Genomic DNA, 19,047 nt, shown 5'->3' with positions numbered 1-19,047 from the left:
CCCAACGGTGCAAATAAATTATAATAAATATGTTATACTTTAAAATATATGTGTTCTTAAATAATTCAGTGTTTTTTTCTGATTCTGAGTTTTTTTAAGCAATGTCTTTTTAACTGCTCTAAAGTCATTTACCAAAGATAAATATCGTGCTTTCATTAAATAGTTTTCCTTGTTTTTTTCTCTATCATTACAATTAAAAGTCCTACAAAATATGCAAATTTATTTACAGAAAAACAGAGCCGGCATCATTTAAACATCCCTGTTTTTCAAAATTCCTTGTAAACAGTTTCAGAAATTCTTCAAAGATTGTTTATTTTTCTCTCTCTTGTTTAAGGTTTTTGTGTGTGTGTGTGTTGTTTAGTTGTTTTAAGATGAATTTCCCAGGTCTCCCTTGCCCGGAAAGTCTCTGGAGCAAGCATGGAAGGCGAGTGAAGCGGCAGGTGTCGAGGGCTTGCGGAGAGCGGGCGAGCGCGCGCAGCTCCCGAGCGAAGCAGGCGAGGGCTGGCGGCGGGCCTTCCAGCGACGGCGCGGCCCCCACCGGCGCGGTGAGCGGCCGGGAGCCCGCAGGTCTGGGCGAGTCCGGCCTGGCCCTCGGGGTGCACGGCGGCGTCCGACAGCACTCGCGGGGAGAAGGGATCGATGCTCAGTCTAAACTCTACAAAAGTACAGTCCTACAACATCTGGGATTTTAGCAGTAACGCTAACTTCTATAGGTTTTTTTTTCCTTTTTTATTTTTTTTTTTATTTTTTGCTTTCCTCTAATTTTTCTTCTATTATATAGGTATTTTAAACGTCTCCTTTTTAAAATTCTGTACAACTATTATGATTTTAAGAGGGGGAAGAGTTAGAAGCATTTACAGACTTTTCACAACAATTATCTTGCCTTGTAAGTCCCTTTTTTCCCCTCCTTGTTTTCTCACACTTCACAGTTAATGAGTTTTAATATTTTTGTTGCTTTCCCCAAATATCCACCAATTTGTTCATCTTAACAGCTCCATCCAGACATATAATACAGAAAACCATAGGAAAGTGTCATAGACTTGAATGAGGGTAATCAAAGCGCCTCTCAAAGTATCAAAGAACTATTATCTTGCTGTTTTAAAAGCATTGAAGCATTATTTTTCCTTTTTTTTTTTTGTTTTTGCTTTTTTTGTTTTTTTTTTTTATTTTTTTATTACATTTTTCATAGAATCGCTCTAAGCTGTTTCAAGAACAGCCACGAGGCAGGAAGGAGATTCTCCTCCATCCCCCTCTATTTGACATAGAGCTACACAGCTGCAATAAAAAGTTTGGTCCTTTGGTCCCTAAATAGCTAAAGGAATGACAGATAGAGATGCTCAGTGGCGGCCTCCCAGCCGCCCCCTGGGGACCAGGCCCCGCCACACCGCTCGCCCCAGCCTGCCTCAGGCGCCCACGGGCTGGAAAAGCCCCGGGGATCGGTAAGCAGCGTCTCTTCCCACTTCCCAGCCCTTCAGCCTCCCCATCTGGTCTCAAGTTATTTTGTTTTAAAGTTGCCTTTTTTGTGTTTTTTTTTTCTCATTTTTCTTCATCTTCTTCTTTGTGTCATATATATTTTCCCCCAAACACGTGCCCTCTGAACTCCACAGACGCTATACTTTCCTTGAAGAAATGTTACAGTCACAGAGAGTGTCTGGAGTCTTCAGCTTGATTGATATTGGCTGATATGTCAAAGGTGTCATCCAACAGTTCTCATTTATAAATATATATAGAGAGAGGTTTGTTTTTTAATGTAGCCCGTTCAGCATCCTGCCCTAAAATGAAGAAAATCAGGGCTGATTTAGCCAAGAGAGGAAACACAAAATGCATCCAAACACCAAAAGGACCCTGCCTCAGGGGTTAGGGTGGGAGCTCTGGGGGATGGCGGGAGGGAGGGGAGAGATCAGTATGAGAATTAGTCATGATCATGATACATAAAAAAGAAATCAACTCTTCTGTTCAGAGTAAGAAATCACTGGAGGTCTAGTGGTGATGGTTGTAGCTGAGGTTTTGTTGTTGGGAGAGGGGTCTCGATTTGGGTTCCTTTAGAGTTCTGGAATGGGGGGGCTAGATCTAAGGGAAGAATTTGGGACTGTGGGATATGAATTCACAATTAAACCAATGTCTGAGGGATCTAGCCCAGATACAATATGTATACAGAAGCCTAGCAAACAAGACAGCAAAAAATCTAGCAGCCCAGCCCCCTCCTCCCCTGCTTGAGGAAAAGAAGCAAGACATCCGTGACATGAATTTCGCTGAACCCTTGCCCAGTTCCCAGCCAACCGCTTCTTTCCCAAGGTCAGTAACTATTTGCGAGGCTATGTATATATATGTATATCTGGATATATGTGTAGAATATATTCACCTGCACATATGTGGATATACATGGATATGTGTGTATGTATATGCATAGATACACACATACACACACACACACACACATAATATTTTTCTCATACATGCCAGGGAATTTAGAGGAAATTCGGAACTTCAAGGGAGCGGGTGGGAGAACCTAAACAAAGTTAGAACAGATTTCATCATCAAGCTCAGATAAATTAACTCAGTTCTCGATTTTGTTTTGAATGGTGACTTTTTTTTTTTTTGGTGTTTTGTTTTGCTTTTAAGAAAAAAAATCATGATCTGACTAGAATCAGAAGGAGAATGCTTAATCATTGTGAATTAACAAATGAGACTCATCTCCATTATAGCAAGCAGCTTCCACTTATACATGGGGGTGACTGGTTACATCAAGAAAGTTAGAACCGCAAAGCCCCCAGTTGAGGGGACAACGTCATGCGTATATCAATCCATGCTGGCAGGTTTTTCACACTGTTGATTCAACAAACAGCAAACCGTACACAGCAGTCTAAACAATTACAACACCAAATAAAATAATAATAAAATTAAAAAACACTTGTCAAGGACCCTTTTTCAGTTGTAAACAAAAAGGTGCATTTTGCTTTTGTCAGTACTGTTTTTTCCAAACCAACCAAAAAGCCCCCCCCACCCCCAGTTCCCCCGCCTCCCCTCCCCACATTTAATTTAGCAGAGGTGGTTACAATACAAACCTTACAATTGTTACCAGGCTCTCTCTCAGAGGCCTCTGGCTTTGTACTCTATAGTTTTTTTTTGGTTTAGAATTTTTTTTTTTAATCATTCTGTTACAGTAGAGATTTTGTTTTTGTTTTTGGTTTTTGTTTTTCCTTTTGAAGTGAGATTTAAAATAGCCTAACTGGAAAAAGACCAGACCTAGGAAAAGTGTCAATTGAAAAAGGCCCCCAAATTTCTAGAAAAAAATAAAATCACAATATTTTCAAGTGCAAGTAAATCAACCACGCATAGATATTTTTTAAGCTGTTTTCCTTATTTTTAAGAAAAAAAAATAATGGTTTGCACAGTTAAATGATCCCATGTTTGATAATTCAGGAATTCATCTTTATTTTTACTATATTTTTTTGTTCTTTTGTTTTGTTTTTTTCTCTATGTGACATCTAGAGAAGCATAAAAAACGCTTAACAAGAAAAACCAAACAACAGAAAGTAAAACCACTGCAAGCACCAAGAACAAAACAAAAATGAGCACAGCAAAAAAGATTGTGGCAGCACAAAAGTCAAGAAAATGCACGTGTGATCATGACTGGCCAATCATCAACTGATACAACATCCAAGAAAAACGCTCCAATCACAGCACCTCCACGAAACTTGACGGCAATTGTCATGCAACCGATTCTTAGCCTTGTTACATGACGCCATCATGTCACACTGTGAACTTTGAGTTGATTTGAACTTACGGATGGGGGACTGTTTTCTCCACTCTCATGTGATTACGTGAACTTTATTCCTAGCTCAGCGCGAGACTGTGGTGGATTTGACTGGCCCTGGTTGGGTTGTTGGAATTTGATTGAATGACAAAAGAAGAAAAGATTTTTATATATATTTATATATGTAGAGAGAGAGAGAGAGAAAGAAAGAGAGGACAAGAGAGTGTGGGCAAGGGGGAGGGAAGAGGCAGGGGCAGGTTGGGTGGGGTCGGGGAGTGTGGGAGGGCAGGGACGGTCGGGTGGAGGGTGAAGAAGGGCAAGGAAAAGTTAAAACAAAATCAAAAGGAAAAATATTTATACAGCACCAGACCACAGCATCAATCTAAAAGCTCTGATGAGAGAACAGCAGTCAAATCATAAGAGAACTGAAAAGAACTCAAAGGATGGAGGAAGCCGGCAGACAAACGACATGGGCACATCAACACACACACACACACACACGCACACACATACGCACACACGATTGTTTATGCAGACACGTGGTACTGTGAACAGTAGCAGAACCTCACACAGGGCCACTAAGGGCATCCATCATGCGTTGGGAGGAGGAAGAGGGGAGTGCGCAGTTTGGCAAGAGGGCTAGGAAAAATAAAACAGCCCCTCGAACCACCGTGGCCAGCAAGCAGATCAGGGAGGACGCTCTCTGATTTGTATCACCCTCGGTTCTCTCTCCCCCGGGGGTGGGGGGCAGCACGCTCTCCTCACTCCCCCAGCCTTCTGTGGCATCAGCCTGTGGACCAGCAGAGGGAGCCTGTCAGGGTCACCCTGAACGGCGGGGCGATCAGAGGCTGGCTAAGGTGACTTGTATCCGAGGGGTCCACTCACGGGGCCCTGTGCTGCCACAGTAGAGTCCACAGCACCAGCAACTCGGTCCTTCTGCCCCTGTGGTCCCGCCTTGGCCACCCTCCCCAGAGAAGAGGGTCTCCTCTGCAAGAGCACCCACTGTGTGATGTTACGGTCCTCTCCTCTTCTGCTCTGCCCCAACCCTCTTTTCTTAGAACCTTCAGAAAACGAACACGTTCAGTTTGGAGATTGAGAGTAAATCACATCAGTGTTACTGGAATTCTACGAACACGCCTTGGCATTGCTGATTTCATTTCATGATCACCTCATACCCTTCGCTATGCTCCCAAGGTGGCCCATGTGGCCAAAGTGATGCTACTTCCGGGCACATGAAGCCTTTAGAAGGCTCCACAGCGCTGACCCATGGAAGGGCCAAGAAGGAAGACTATGGGGTGCCCTCCACCAGGGAGGGGAGTGCTATGGCCCTGGTCTCCAGTCTCTGCTGCTGTCACTTCTGGTCTGCTGACCTCCCCTCCTCCACCTTGTCCTCCTCCGTTCCCTACACCCCTGCAGGTACATCTTTCTAGACTGACCCATCTCACAGGCCTTCTTTACCTCCTTCTTTACTGGTGGAGCCCTAGGTGGCTGGGGCTGAGTCCCCTTCTCTGTCAGGTATCATCACATTCTTCCACTTTGAGTTATCTTCTGCCCTCCTTACCATGTCACGGTCCTCTGCCCCAAACCCAGGAATTTGGAGGTTCCCAGCCCTACCCCCTCCTCATGGTTACCCCTGAGCTTGCTCCCCAGCCCCCGCTCCCTGAAGCCTCTGCACCTGGCTTATCTGCAGGGGTTTCAATCCACCAGGCTTCTACACAGAGCAGACTTCCACTCTCAGCTTTGTGTCTTTCTTCAGGGAGTGTGGAAGGGGAGCCTGGCATCTGAAATGTCACTGTGGGTAAGCTACCAAGTCGCTGAGGGGTGACTCTATTTTAAGCACATACCCAGCCTCCGGCTCTGCCTTCACAGAACAGCTTTTCCTTCACAGACCCCTGCCTGCCGGCCCATCCGAGCTGGGCTTTTTGCTCTTCTATGGCAACTGCAACTAAGGGGCCCCTGGGGACCCCCTCCATTCCCCACCCCCCCACTCCTGAGCACCTCATGGGTGCCCATTCCTCCCCACTGGACTTGCTCCTAAGCCGGCCCCCAGTTTGCCTCTAGCCGGCCTTCGGCGCCTGCGCTGTTCTGGGTCCTGAAGATCCAAGCTGACCATCACGCAGCACCTCCTCAAAGCCCAGCATGGGGAACTTCTCGTACCCACTCTTGCCCCTCACACACACACATGCTTGGCCCGACACACAAACATGCTGTCACACTCATTCAACCCCTCGGGAGCCTCCCCAAGGCTCTGCATGTGCACAGCTGGCTAGCTGACTACTCTCTTCATTAGGGAACAGGCGGACCCTTGCCTGCAGGGATGACCCCTTCTTGCCACCCTCTCAAAGATCCTCACAAAGCACAGCCCAAGAGGTGGCAGCAGGGTCACTGACCAGCAAGGGGAGCTTGAATCAGGCCTGGGAAGCTCCAACTCACGACCTGGGAGAGGAAATTATGGTCAGCTGAGCCAAATCAGATGCCAGGTTCTAAACACAGCTGGGCTCCAGCCAGAGAAGGCCCCGCCCCAAAGCCGCCGCCCAGCCCCGAGCAGGTGAGGCCCAAAGCACCCATACCTGCACAGCTCAGAGCAGACACCATGCAAAAGCACACTCAGAGCCACAACCCAGGACCCAGAAGAGAGAGGACTCCCACTGAAGTCAGACACGCTGCTCAGTGTCCTCCAACCACAGAACCTGCCCTCAGCTTGGGGCCCAGCATGTGCTACTGATCTCTGTGGCAGGACAACGGACTTGTCTATTCTGCTCACTGTCTGTGGACTTGGCCACACTTTTGCCCAGTCTTCTTACCTTTGCCTCCTCCCTCTTAGTTTCCTGGTAAAGATTTCTTAGAGAAACCCCCACCTTAGTACACGGTAATGAGCCCAAGCAACCAGAGGGGCAGGGGCATCAGGGAAACCAGGAGCGGGTGGGGGGTCATACCCTCAGGAGACATCAGGATTTGGGGAGCCAACCTGACTCCACCCAGGCTGCACATTATGGAACCAGCACCCAACCACACTCCCCACAGCTGCCCAGCTGGGGCCCCCTCCTCCCCTAGATCTGCCACACTTCTGTTCTAACCTGGCTCTGGACCCACGGTGACTTCGGGTGGCCAGCTGGGCCCTGGGATCCCTCCATCCCCTCACCCCTTTGCTCCCAGCTATGGCTTGTCCCTCCACCCTGTCTGCTCAGGCTAGCCCTGTCCCTCTGAGCATCTAGGACTCATCATTTGCAAACACCCTTTATGGGCCTGTAAAATCGGGGGTTTTTAGCTGTTTTTGCATGCTGTTTCCTCCGCTTGTCTCTGCAGTCCCCACGCCTGTGCCTTGTCTCAGCATCTCCTTCTGTTACAGCCTCTAACAGGCTTAAGTTGGAAAGCCTGAAATCACCTTTTGTTAAAATGCTGTCTAAATGGATTAAAGGTCAACTTTATTTGTAGGAGTTATGTTATGTCATAGTTTTTTAGAAGACTGCTTAGAAGGGAGGAGCCCAGAGAAGTGAAATGTCATGACATGCCCCCTCAGATATTCAGGACAAGACTCTGGAGTGGGAGGGGTGGGGTGAGGATAACGGGGAGCAGGGGGTGGTGATCATTCTCCTTACTTAAAGGCACTTAGGAGCACAGCCTCTGGAACAAGGCTCCAGCTTCAAATCATGGCTCTACCACTCAGTAGCTGATAGGCAAGTAACTTAATCTTTTGTGCTCCATCTTTAAAATGGGAATCAAGACAGAGTAGTCAGAGTGATACAGTTACACCTTAGACTTGTAAACTGTAAGAACTGTGCCTCGTGTACGGTAAGCACCACGTGAAGTTTGGGTTCTCGGCTGTCTGGTCCTGGTTTTCCCTGGGGGAAGAAGCCCTCTGCTTTCTTTCTTTTTTTTTTTTTTTTAAAGATTATTTATTTATTTATTTGAGAGAGAGAGAGCACATGAGAGGGGGGAGGGTCGGGAGGGTCAGAGGGAGAAGCAGACTCCCCGCCGAGCAGGGAGCCCGATGCGGGACTTGATCCAGGGACTCCAGGATCATGACCTGAGCCGAAGGCAGGCACTTAACCAACTGAGCCACCCAGGAGCCCAGCCCTCTGCTTTCTAAACCATGCCTCTCAAGCCCTCACTACAACTATGAGTGTCAGCTGCTTCCACCCTGTGGGCCACTTCTTACCTTCTGTCCCAAACAGCAAATCTGCCTCACTTACCCTTCCTCTGGGAATTTCTCTGACCTACAGATTCTATCCTTGCTTGGGTTTTAGTTGCCCGTAGGTCTAGGAGGCTAAGACAAGCTGCTTTCACGGGAGACATAAAACATACCCACAGGGGCCCCTCGGAATCTCAGGGCATGGCCCTGGAGCATGCCCCCTCCTTACAAATCCTCTGATGACTCCAATACCTTGGTTTCATTAATGTAGAAATGGTAGCCCAAGAGGTCATGCCTTCATGGCAGAGCTAAGTTTATCTATGAAAAAGGGCTCTCTGTCCAGAAAGGGTTGCTCTCACTGACCGACCCCCCCACTCCTATGGAAGTGCACCCCCTTGCAGGCTGCGTCCTGCTGTCTGTACTTGCTGAGCCAGAAGCTCGTGCGGGCAGGATGGTGACCCTCTCATCTCTGCAGGCCAGCACCAAGCCCAGGGCCCGGCCTGGGAAGGGGCCACACTCTGAATGAACATGGGTGTACGCATCTTCACATGAGCCAGAGATGGGCAGGGGTGGGGACTCAGCAGGCAAGAGAGGCGGCTTTTGCTTTTCCAGCCTTGCAGAAAGTAGAGACTCAAGCACCCTCTTTGACAGAGGTGAGTGTTGCTGCTCCTGGGCAGATGGAGGGTGTTCTGCTGGTAGTGGTGAGATTTGAGACTGGGAAACTGGAGATCTCCCTCCCAAACTCCAGACTCTGAACCTCCACGTGAGTGGCTAACTCACGGGCTTTCCACCAACGCCTCTTCATCTCGGGTCACGGCAACTCTGCTCTTCCAATCACTCGGGCCAAAAGTTGGGGCTCATCCTTGACTCCTTCTGTCACACCCGCCTCCGATTCATTATAAACGCATCCTGGCTCTGCCTTCCCAAAACACCAAGAACGCAACTCCATCCTACCACACTGACTGCTGCTGCCCCAGATGGAGTGGTCCACGCACTAGCCTTCTGCTTGGGCTGCCACAGTCTGTCAACGCAGCAACCAGTCATTGTGCTGACATGCAACGGGTCACACCACTCTTCTACTCACTGCTCTCCAACAGCTCCCCAGCACCCACTCCCGTAGTCTATACAATGGCCTGCAGGTCCTGCTGGAGGTGGTCCTCCTCACCTCTGGGACCCCCTCTCCCGCCATGCTCCCATGCTTGCTCTCCTCCAGCCACTTTGTTCTGCTCTTCTCCAACACACCACCCTGCCCTCTCTTTGGAGCCTTTGCACTGGCTGAAAGACTCGCTCCTCCAGATGCCGGCATGGCCCCCGGCCTCACCTTCACGTCTTTGCTTGAATGTCACCTACTCAACAAGGCCTACTGTAACTACCTGATTTAACTGTAATCAACAATTCTGACACATTATATAATTTACTCTTTGGTCATATGTGCTTGTTTATTGTCTGTCTCCCCTTCTAAGGACAAGGGTTCTTGTCAGTCTTATTCGGTGCTGAGTCCCAAGTACCTAACAGTACCTGGTGCACAGTACTGCTGATGGGAGTGGAGGGGCAGAGGGCTGGGAGACCTGCCTCTGGCCTGTGGGTGAGCTGGGCCTACAGGAGCGCCCAGCAATGTGGGATACCAGGCTGAAGGAGGGCCTGACACATCTCCCCCAACCCCCTCCCCCTTTCCCAGGAAGCTGCTTCACCCAGGGGAACAAGTGGCCTGGAAGAGGAGTAGCCAACTATGTCTCCAGCCTCCAGGCAGGACCCAGACTGAGCAGGAAGGGCTGACGACTGCCCACTCATCACGTGGTAAAGCAGGCAGGGCAAAGTGGTTCCAGTGCTAGGCCATCACCCTCCTCAACTTCTGCCCCAGACTGACTGAGCTACGGAGAATTGGAGGGGTGAGGGGGTCAAGTGTCTAAAGACCACCAGCCCTCAAGGCAGGAGAGATGGGAAGGGGAGAGCCAGGGAGTCTAGGAGAAGGCCCCAGGAGACGTGGACAGCTCCCCCTCCCAAACTCTCCCAGCCCTGAGCTTGCCACAGGCTCACCCCAGGGTTTTCTGGCAAACAGGATTGCCAGTGTAGACCTCCTGGATGCACGGTCCAGGGCTCGCCCCACCTGCTCAGAACTGTTCCCTCACTCCTGCTACTCTTGGCTCTGCAACAGGGGGATGGCCACGCCCATTTCTGCCAGATGACCACAGCTCTAGGCCTGCCCCCAGGCACCGGCTGAGGAGCAGGTCGAGCTGGGCGCAGCGGGTCCAAGGCAAGCGAGGGTCCAGCTCAGGAAGGCCAGAGGAGGCGGCGGGTCCGAACGGTGTCCCTTCCCCAACCCCCCGTCCCCGCGCCCCGGCCGCCCCCGGTTACCTGTGCGAGTCCTGGTCTCCCCCGGGGGACGCTCCCGCCGGCGCTCAGTATGGGCGATTGGCGTCTTTGGGCCGCTTCAGCTGCACCTTGAGCCTCTTCATGCCGATCTGGAAGCCGTTCATGGCCTGGATGGCGGTCTGCGCGCTGGCCGGGTTGTCGAAGCTCACGAAGCCTGGCGAGACACGAGGGACGAGGGCCTGCGTTTCCACGGGGCCGCCCCGGCGGGGAGGGGTGGGTGGGGAGAAGGGCGGGGCCCGGGGGCGGGGCGGGGCGGGGCTGGCGGCGGCCCCTCCCTGCGCTCCCGCCGCACCTCGGGCAGGAGGGGGGCCTCGAGGCTCCTCCCCCCCTCGGGGCCCCGCCCCGGCCCGGCCTCACGCCCCCCACAGCCCGCGAGCGCGCGGCCCCTCCCGGGGTGGGCGTGTCCGGGGCTCCAGGCCTCGCAGACCCGCGCCTCCGGGCCGGGCCTCCCCAGCTCCACCGCGGCTTTGGGAGGCGCCACTCTACTGGGCGCCCTCGCCCCCCACCCCTGCCGGCCCCGGCACCTCAGCCCTCTCCTTCGGTGGGAGGGCGGACACACCTGCGGGTGGAGGAGTTTATTGGACACTGTCCTCCCTGACAGGAGGGGGCCTGGCAGCGGGAGGGCACAGGGTGCCGGCCTGGGGAGAGAGAGGAGTGCGAGGGGGAGGGAGGGGGGCACCCCGGAGAAAACCTCTCCACCGCCGTTTCCAGCCGCCCCCCTCGCGAGGGCCGCCTGGCCGCGGGGGAAGGCAGGGGCTGACAGTCCTCGCGGCCCTCCGCCCCCCTCCCGGTCCTTGGCGAGGCTGCCCCCAGCCAGGCTCCTGGCAGACACTTGCCTAAATCCAGTCCGACTCGCAGGAACCCACCACTTCGCGCCCAGGGGTTGTGGGCACCTCCCTTTTATTTAAAATTCCAAGCCCTGGGAGCAGGTGCTCTTGCCCTGGATTCTAAGCGCGCACCAACTGATGCATCCCCTATGAACCCCTCATGGTATCTATAATAACAATAGTAGTACAAATTAACACTATTAGTAAAAGTTAGTTGAGAGCCTTCTCTGTGGACTAGGCACTGCAGAAGAGCTTTTCACGAGGTCACTCCTCCCAACATCCCAGAATGAGATATGGAACCATCTATGGCTCCCAGTCACCTTCTGAAACAAGCAGCTCCCAGCTGGGGAGGGGTAAGGGTCTGAAAGTTAGTACCCTTTGGGAACTTTGAATGCATCTCCTTATAGGGACTACATTGTACATCAGCATTTCTTAAACTGGCCCTAATCGGTATTCCTGAGAAAGGGGCTTCTGTGGTCAAGTAGGCTTGCCACTATGCCCCTCTGGGATAGTTCAAGGCACATTAACAAATAAACACCCCACCTCCCACCCCAAGTTCTCCAGTAAATAAACATTTACAGCTTTGTTTGCCTAGTATTTCCTGGAATTTATTTGACTTTAGAGGCCCTTTCTCCTGTAAAATGGACTTAGATCCTGCGAAATAAGTTTGGCGAGGTTCCCAGGCCATCCTGCAAGCATGTCTCATTTAGGGTGCTTGTCCCCAAATGGCCTCTGGATATATAAGTGATAGGTGTACAGACCCCCACAGAAGCAGTAGCTGTCTTCTTGGCTAATTGTCCATGGTACATTGGGCCTGTCCTTAACCCCTCCCTCACCCTCCCCATGTGGTGACTCTGTCTTTTTACCTCTGCCCTAGGCACTGCCTCCATTGGTCTCTCTCCTCTTTCTCTTGACTCCTTCCTGCTTTTGCTCACGTTTGCTCACGCTTGCTCTGGCAGCCGTGAGCCATCAAAGATGTGTGTACACGCAGTAAGTGTACTCAAGAGTGGGTGTGTGTGAGCTCAGGTGGAATCTGTGAGTCAGGCCAGAGAAAGAGGACCAAGCTCTGTGCAAGTCCATCCGCCACAACAGGAGAGATTTCGGGTGGCCCTTAGTCAGAGAGCCGCATGGGGCGTCCTTCTACCTGTTGCTCTCATCCCCCTGGCAGGTCCACCACCCCACTGACCTCTCCGCCTGACGCCCACGGGCACGTCTTCGCAGAGCAGAACGGTTTTCACACGTGGGAACTGTAGGTCTGTTACACTGCTCTCCCCCAGAGTTAGGGGGTGGTTGTGCTAAAGCTTCTCTCTCTGTCGGGAGAGAGCCTAACTGAAGGCGACAGCCCTCTCTCCTTCGCTGGCCTGCCCACACAGCACTATCAGCCCAGACTCTACCTCCCCATCTGCCCCCTGCCCTATGTGGCTCTTCTTGCAGGAAACACACGTGAGCAAAGCACGGAGGAGTTGGGAGCAAGATAAAGGGGCTGGAGGTGCTATCTAGGGCAGAGGGCTAAAGGCAAGGACGGCCGCCCAGTGGGGAGAGTGGGAGACAAGAGGTCCTGGAGGGAAGAAGCCCAGCCTTCACAGGAGAGTTTAAAGTCTCTGGGAGCTCAGGGGTTGCTAAGGGTTCCAGGCTCAAGGGAACGTTTCTTCCTCAGCTAGTTTTGCTAACTGCTGAGTACTCAGGGCCGCTGAACAGGGCTCCGGACACCATCCGCCATTTTTGTGGTTACCTTTTATGGAGGACTGTGTTCCTCCCCCCAGAGCCTCCTCCCCCATCGCTCCCAGCCCTGAGAAGGCTCCTGCCTCCCAGATTTTGGGAAGCCATGTGGGGAGGATGCCCTCCTGGTGTCCCCCCACCAGCCCTTCTTCCAACATAGCAACCATTTGTGCTGCACGTCAGCTCACAAAGGCTCCTGGAAGATTCTGTTTATGCTTATAAAGAGCAAGTGGGGCCTTTGAGGGGCTCGTTTTAACACAGGACCACATTTACGCAAAGACAACCCGTCCTTTTAGGAACAAAGGGGGCCCTAGCACCTCCTGAGGGTCTGCTCTGGCAAAGCCCCTCACACACACCACCTCCTATAACCCTCACACCGCCCCTGAGAAATGACCGCCAACGTCCTCATTTCACAAAGGACACTAAGGCTCAGTGTTAAATGTCCTGCCTAGGAATGAGCGCTGGAGTTCGTTCTTACACCGAAGGCCTCCGGGAGAGTTGCCAAAAGCTCAGCTGCCAAAGCAAGCAAGAAAGAACCCATGGGGCTTAAGGAGGAAGCACTGAGCCAGGTGGGCATGGCACAAGCCCGTCCTTCTCTAAGGCCAGTGGGTGTTTAGCGCTAGAAGTCTGTTCAGGAACAGAGGAAAGAGCCAGCGTAGAGGGATACAGAGGATGATTTTCAGGAAAAAACCTTGGTCCTGGAGAATTCAAATAGGCAAATGGCGGGGGTAGTGTCTGGGGCAGACTCCAAGGAAATGCCTTTGAAAAAGTGGGCTGTGTCCCCACCAGGGACAGCACAAAGCCTCCGGGGACGTGGCCAGAGAGCAAGCCGGCTGGCCCGGTTGCCCAGCGCTTGGTGGGCTCCTAGCAGCATCGTCTGCCGTCTGTAACATCTGAGCCTTATTTAAAAAGCAAATGCAATGATCTCCAGTGTGGTGTTCTTACATAATTGTAATTTGTCAGCAGAAATACCGGTCAAACAGGGGAGGGGCACAACCCTGTCTTTTTCTTTTGCTTTGTTTTCTCATACCCAAAGAGAAAGGAGCTGCTGGGATAACCTTATGCCCTCCAAGTACCACACATTTCCTGTGGCAGCTGCCGGAGGGGAAGGGACCAGGGTGCAAAGACCTTGACTGCTTTGGGGAACATGCTCTAAAACCTCACGCCGTTCATGGTTCTGCAAAGTGGATCTCCTAACTGGGATCTCCTTCTCCTGTGCTTGCTGATGCTTCTACACACTTGTGCCGACTCCCCTCCACCACCCCAAGCTGTGACCGGCGTTCCCAAGGCAACCCCGGCCCCTATTCTGTCCTCACAGGCCCAGAATCTGGGGTTCAATCTGGAGATCTAAGCTTCTGGCAGACTCAGCTCTGGTTCCATGTGTGGCTCTCCGGGGACTGGACTCCTCACTCCCTGGGGACTCATGAGTGGATCTCGCCCTGGAGGAAGGGCTGATGGAGGTGAAAGAGGAAGCAGGAGAGGGGGCTGAGGAGGAGTAGAGGGGAGAGGTGTGGGAATGAGGTGGGATTCCAGGAGGTCTAAAGCAAATCCAAACACAGTATGCCCAGTTGAATTCAAATTTCAGATAAATAATGAATATTTTTTTACTATAGGCATATCCCCAATATTGCATGGAACATATCACATATAATATTTGGGACATACTTACACACACAAAAATGCATCCACTGTTCATCAGAAATTCCAATTTAACTGGGCACCCTGTATTTTATCTGACAACCAGACTTCCAGATCCTCCCGAGTCCCCTGTCCCATCTCTCATCCTGCCACCACGCACATTTCCTAAAAGCTGTATTTTTATTCTATTATCCTCAGGTCAAGGACCTGCTATCATCTCCCGCTGCCTCCATCCCGGAAGCCCTCCCCCAACACAGCCCCTCCCTCACAGCTGACCTCCCCTGACCCCTTCTCCCCAAAGCCTCCTGCTGCTTCCTCAGTCACTGTCCTTCCCCTCTTGTCCTCCCCGCTCCCGCGCCCATTCTCTTAGCCCTCCGTGGAACTCCCTCCCCTTCCTCACGTCTCTGTACATCCACCTGCCTTTCTCTTTGCTCCATTACTTGGTGCCTTGCAGACTTCAGTGCTGCGCAGTAGGCATGATTGTCATCTAAGCTCAGACCTGAGGCTTCCTGAGGGCAGGACCAGTTTGCTCTTCCTGACTCCTCAGCAATGTGGCTCTGGTGGCCTGAGGGAGTGGTGGGGGAAGGAGGGTTCAGTGGACGGCAGGAGGGGAGCAGAGAGCAGGGTAGACAGAGAAGGGCGGCAGGGGCAGGACAGAGAGGTGGACAGAGGAGGCCAAGGGGCAGGCAGGACAGGGGGGGCCTCAGCGGGGCAAACCCCTCCCCCCAAGGATCATGCTCCACGTCCACCAGGGCCTCGAGGATGGCCAGAGGAGGGGATGCTGGGAGAATGGGCTCTGCTGGATGCCCCACCACCCTGGCCCAAGGTGACTCCTTCCCCTTCTCGGTGGGTGGAAAGTGGGCCTTGTGGAGGGCAGGGGAACCTGTCTCTTGTACTGGGATGGGGGAGATGGGGAGCGGGTGGGGGGCAGTGGTGGGCAGGGAAAGCCAAGAAGCCAAAAGAACAGTCGCAGAGAGAAGAGGGGTGGAGATGGAGGCTTGGGGCTGGGCCTTAGGGAGCACCTGGGGCTGGGGGCGATGTGAAGGAGGAGGTTAAAAGCAGTCGGACACTGGACACTGGTAAATTGGTGCGAGCACCGCCCTGTCCTGGGTGAAGCTAGTTGGTTTGTTATCTTTACCCACCAAAGCATTTACTTTGGTTAGTCGCCCGATCCACAAACACTTTCGAGGAGATGACATTACCGAAAGGGAGGAACATCTGCATCAGCTCAGCGTCCCCAAACTCCTGGGGCAGATGGTAGATGAACAGGTTACAGCCCTCGGGCCCTGCGGTGGGGGGGGGGGGGCAGGGAGGAGGGATGGCGGGGTGGGGGAAGAGAGAGACAGAGGAGAGGTGAGCGAGTTAGGCAGCGGCAGCAGGGAGGGGGGCAAGGTTGGGAGGGGGGGTCTCATCCAAGATCCAAGGGCAGCCACTGAGGAGTGGGGACTGCTGAGCCCCAGTCTGAGCTCTGGTCTCCGCCCTGCCCTTGGGCAAGTCACTGAACCTCTCTGTGCCTCAGTCACCTTTGCTGCAAAATGAATCTGTAACAGGGTGCCTGGCAACTTGCTCCAGGGGTGGAGCTGACCCGTGAAGGGGGTCAACGTGCCAGGGCCAGATCAGCCGGGGAGAGGAGGCGCTGAGGAGAGGCGCGGGGAGGGAGACCTGGGAGGGTCTGCCCGCCGCCCTCCAGCCCCGCCCCTGCTCTGGAATCGCCCTGGGGCAGCCGTGCAGTGGCCCTGTGAGAGGCTTCACTTCACCTCCCGCAGGCAGGCCCCAGATCCAACCTCGACCTTGACCCCGACCTTGACCTCAGGGTGGCTGTTGCTTTGGCCTATCTTCCTCCACAACCGCAGCCACTCCTTATCAGCTGGTGCCCCATGGTCCCACCTTCCCCTACCCCAAACCTCACACTCAGCCCCCCGTCCCGAGTGCAGAAATCAAGGCTTCTCTTGCCTCCTCTAGGAGGCTAGGTGCGCAGGACGGGCTCTGTGGCGTGGCTCGGTGATTAACCTGGGCACCCACAAGCTTCATCACATGGAGCTCCCCATTCCATGACAAGAACAACCCTGCCACTTCTACTGCATGAACTACAGGTCAGGCTCCGCTAAGCACTTGAGATGTATGAGATTAAGTCCCTTAATCTTCCTGCAGCCCTCGGAGTCCAGTGCTATTGTCACTCCCACTCCACAGATGAGGAAACGGAGGCCCAGAGAGGTTAAGTCACTTGCCAAATGTCACACAGCTGGGGGGGTTGGAGCCAGGATACGGACCCGGACCATCTGCTTCTGTAAGTCTGTGCTTTCCTCTCTCTGCCTATCATAAATCTTCATGCCCCAGAAATGCTGAACACTGTTGAGGCCTTTGGATTTCTGAAATTTCCAGACTGCTAAAGAGTTACATTTTTCTTTTTAAATAACAAACATGCTCAATTTTCACTTTGAAATAAAAATCTTTCCAAGACGTTTCGTCTATTTCTTACCATTTTAAACAGAGTATGCCTCATATTTTTAACCTTTTAAAATGTGGTCGTTCCAATGATTGTTTCCACCCTGTGGAGGTCATGCAAAGGAGGCGGCTGCACTTGTTAGAGGTGTCTAAGAACCAAGGTTCTGACCACAGGCTGGTAGGAACTAAGCGTGAGCTCAAAAAGTGAAGGTGGTAAGGCCCTGATATGGGCAGCTTTGTGGCTTTCAAGGCCAGAACTGTGTGGTGCTTCCCTGGGACAGGTATCCCAGTTCGGAAGCAAGTCTCTCGACCCTCACTCTCCTCCTTGCTCCTTCCAAAGATTCCTCTGACCACCGAAGCCACCCTCTGAGCATCTGACCTCCTGGGTCCTAGGTCCCTGCCCTGCACCATCTCTCCTCCCCCTCCTGCCCTCAGCCTCTCCTCCCCCACCACTGTCTCCCAGGCAAACTGCCAGCTGACGGCGCATTCAGAACCAGAACCGGCGCAAGTGCAAGCGTCCTGGGGTCCCTGCTGCTGAATCCCCCGAGCGCTGGCGGCCCTCCCCTTACCCCATCTCCAGCCATGCCAGGTTCTCACTGGTTCATACTCTGTGAATGTATCCCTTGATGGTCCCCGGCTCAATGTGAGTCCTCTTGGGGTAGGAACTAGCTCAAAGGCCTGATCTAAGCCACATCTTTTCCAGGATTCCCACCTAGATAGTCCCCATATGCTCTCTCTCTTCTGGTGTTCCCTAAGTCTACAGTTTGTGGTCTGAGCCTCTTTCTCCTTTAGGTCTGGGAGGTTTTCTCTCCATCCAAATTGGAAGATCTAGGGACAGGGGCATTAGTCTTCTCTTGTCCTCCTGCCCCTCCCCCAGCATTGCCTTCCTTCCTCCTTCCATCCCATTCTTCAGGTCTTCCCTCAATGCTCCACCCCATGCAGCCACGTGCTTTGAACTTGAGACCCTCGCTTCAAGTTCTGCAAGCTGCTTTATATGGATGTTATGTTTATTCAACTTAAAGATTCAAGAAGCCTTTCAGGGCAGGACCCCTAGGCTCATCCAGTCAGTATGGTATGCAGCTAAGCTTCACAGGAATGGCTCTCCCAGCTCCAGGCTAGGCCCCTCACCCCGCCCTTCACCCCTCAACAGGAAGCCTACACATCACCTTCTACCCCCAAGCCCTCCCTGCATTTCCTCATCCACAGATCATAGAGCATCCGATGGCATAGAGGACTTTGGAGATCAATCTGGTTCCCCCCCACCAACCTTCTGAGAAATGGTGAAACAGAGCTCCAGAGACAGAAGGTGGCTATCCTGACCACACTGTGGCCCTGGGTGCAGCCAGGACTCGAGCATCCCTGAGGGTCACCTCGGCCCATCTGTGGAGCGGACAGCCTCCAGGAATTCAGGCATCTGTTGGTTTTCAGACTCAACTCAAAGACAAAGTGCCGGAGGGAGGGTCTCCCCAGCAACCAGTGTGTCCAGGTATTTCAGTGACATCGCCCAGAGGGAGGTAACCATAACAGAAAGGGCCAACCACTGGCATGGCTGGAAGAACACAGCCTTCCTTCTCACCCATGCCTCAGGCAACACTGTGGACACGGCTTTGGGCTGACTCCAGCCCACCCCAGCCTATCTCCCCGCCCTATCCCATCCCCAGGCCCAAGCTCACCTCATACTTCGCAGCACCGTGCCTTTGCTCCTGTTTGCCCTGCCTTGAGTGTCTCCCCAACTCTATGTGCTGAAGACCTCATCCTCCAAGGCCCCCAAAGCCTCCTCTGATGACCCTGTCCCCAGCACCCTGAGCTCACCCTTGTATGAAGCCTGGCTCTGTACACATCTGGGTCCACGATTCCCTCCTCCCCATGCCCTGCTCTCCCATGGTGCCTTGTCCAGTGCACCAGTCAGGGAGAATGTGGACAACAGTGGGAGATCCCGCCACTGAGAGCTGGCTGGAAGGGGACTGGTCTGGGGAACAGGGCACAGGGCGAGGTGGGGGACTGAAGCCACTCAGAGATGGAAGGAAGGTCTGAGAAGTTCAGGGCAGGATGCATGGGGTGGAGCAGAGTGTAAGGGGGGCGGAGCAGGGAGCAGATGGAGGGGTTCACTCTGTGTAAGGCCAGTGCTAGGGGCCAGCCTGTGTGTTGGTCAGAGC

At 52.9% G+C, this 19,047-nt stretch overlaps 1 protein-coding gene across 47 annotated transcripts in view; it reads right to left on the bottom strand.

Annotated features, from left to right (window-relative positions):
* Positions 1-1,096: 1,096 nt before the first annotated feature.
* The window catches only part of CELF4 (CUGBP Elav-like family member 4), a 293,404-nt gene continuing 275,453 nt past the window's right edge, over positions 1,097-19,047 (bottom strand). For 12 of the 47 annotated variants that reach the window (XM_081801358.1, XM_081801360.1, XM_081801359.1 and 9 more), the window contains exons 11-13: positions 15,649-15,732; positions 10,245-10,416; positions 1,097-1,772 (exon numbers count right to left, since the gene is read on the bottom strand). In XM_081801358.1, coding sequence (XP_081657484.1) covers positions 10,289-10,416; positions 15,649-15,732 — 212 coding nt within the window. In that variant the 3' untranslated portion in view covers positions 1,097-1,772; positions 10,245-10,288. Of the gene's footprint in view, positions 1,773-3,787; positions 3,875-10,244; positions 10,417-10,821; positions 10,901-15,588; positions 15,733-19,047 lie in introns of those variants that run through there. The other 35 variants (XM_081801370.1, XM_081801374.1, XM_081801375.1 and 32 more) reach the window with 5 other exon arrangements.

The sequence above is a fragment of the Leptonychotes weddellii genome, chromosome 13, assembly GCF_054177405.1.
Source record: "Leptonychotes weddellii isolate Sample4059 chromosome 13, ASM5417740v2, whole genome shotgun sequence".
Classification (NCBI taxonomy): Eukaryota; Metazoa; Chordata; class Mammalia; order Carnivora; family Phocidae; genus Leptonychotes; species Leptonychotes weddellii.
This window is presented reverse-complemented; position numbering and strand designations above follow the sequence as displayed.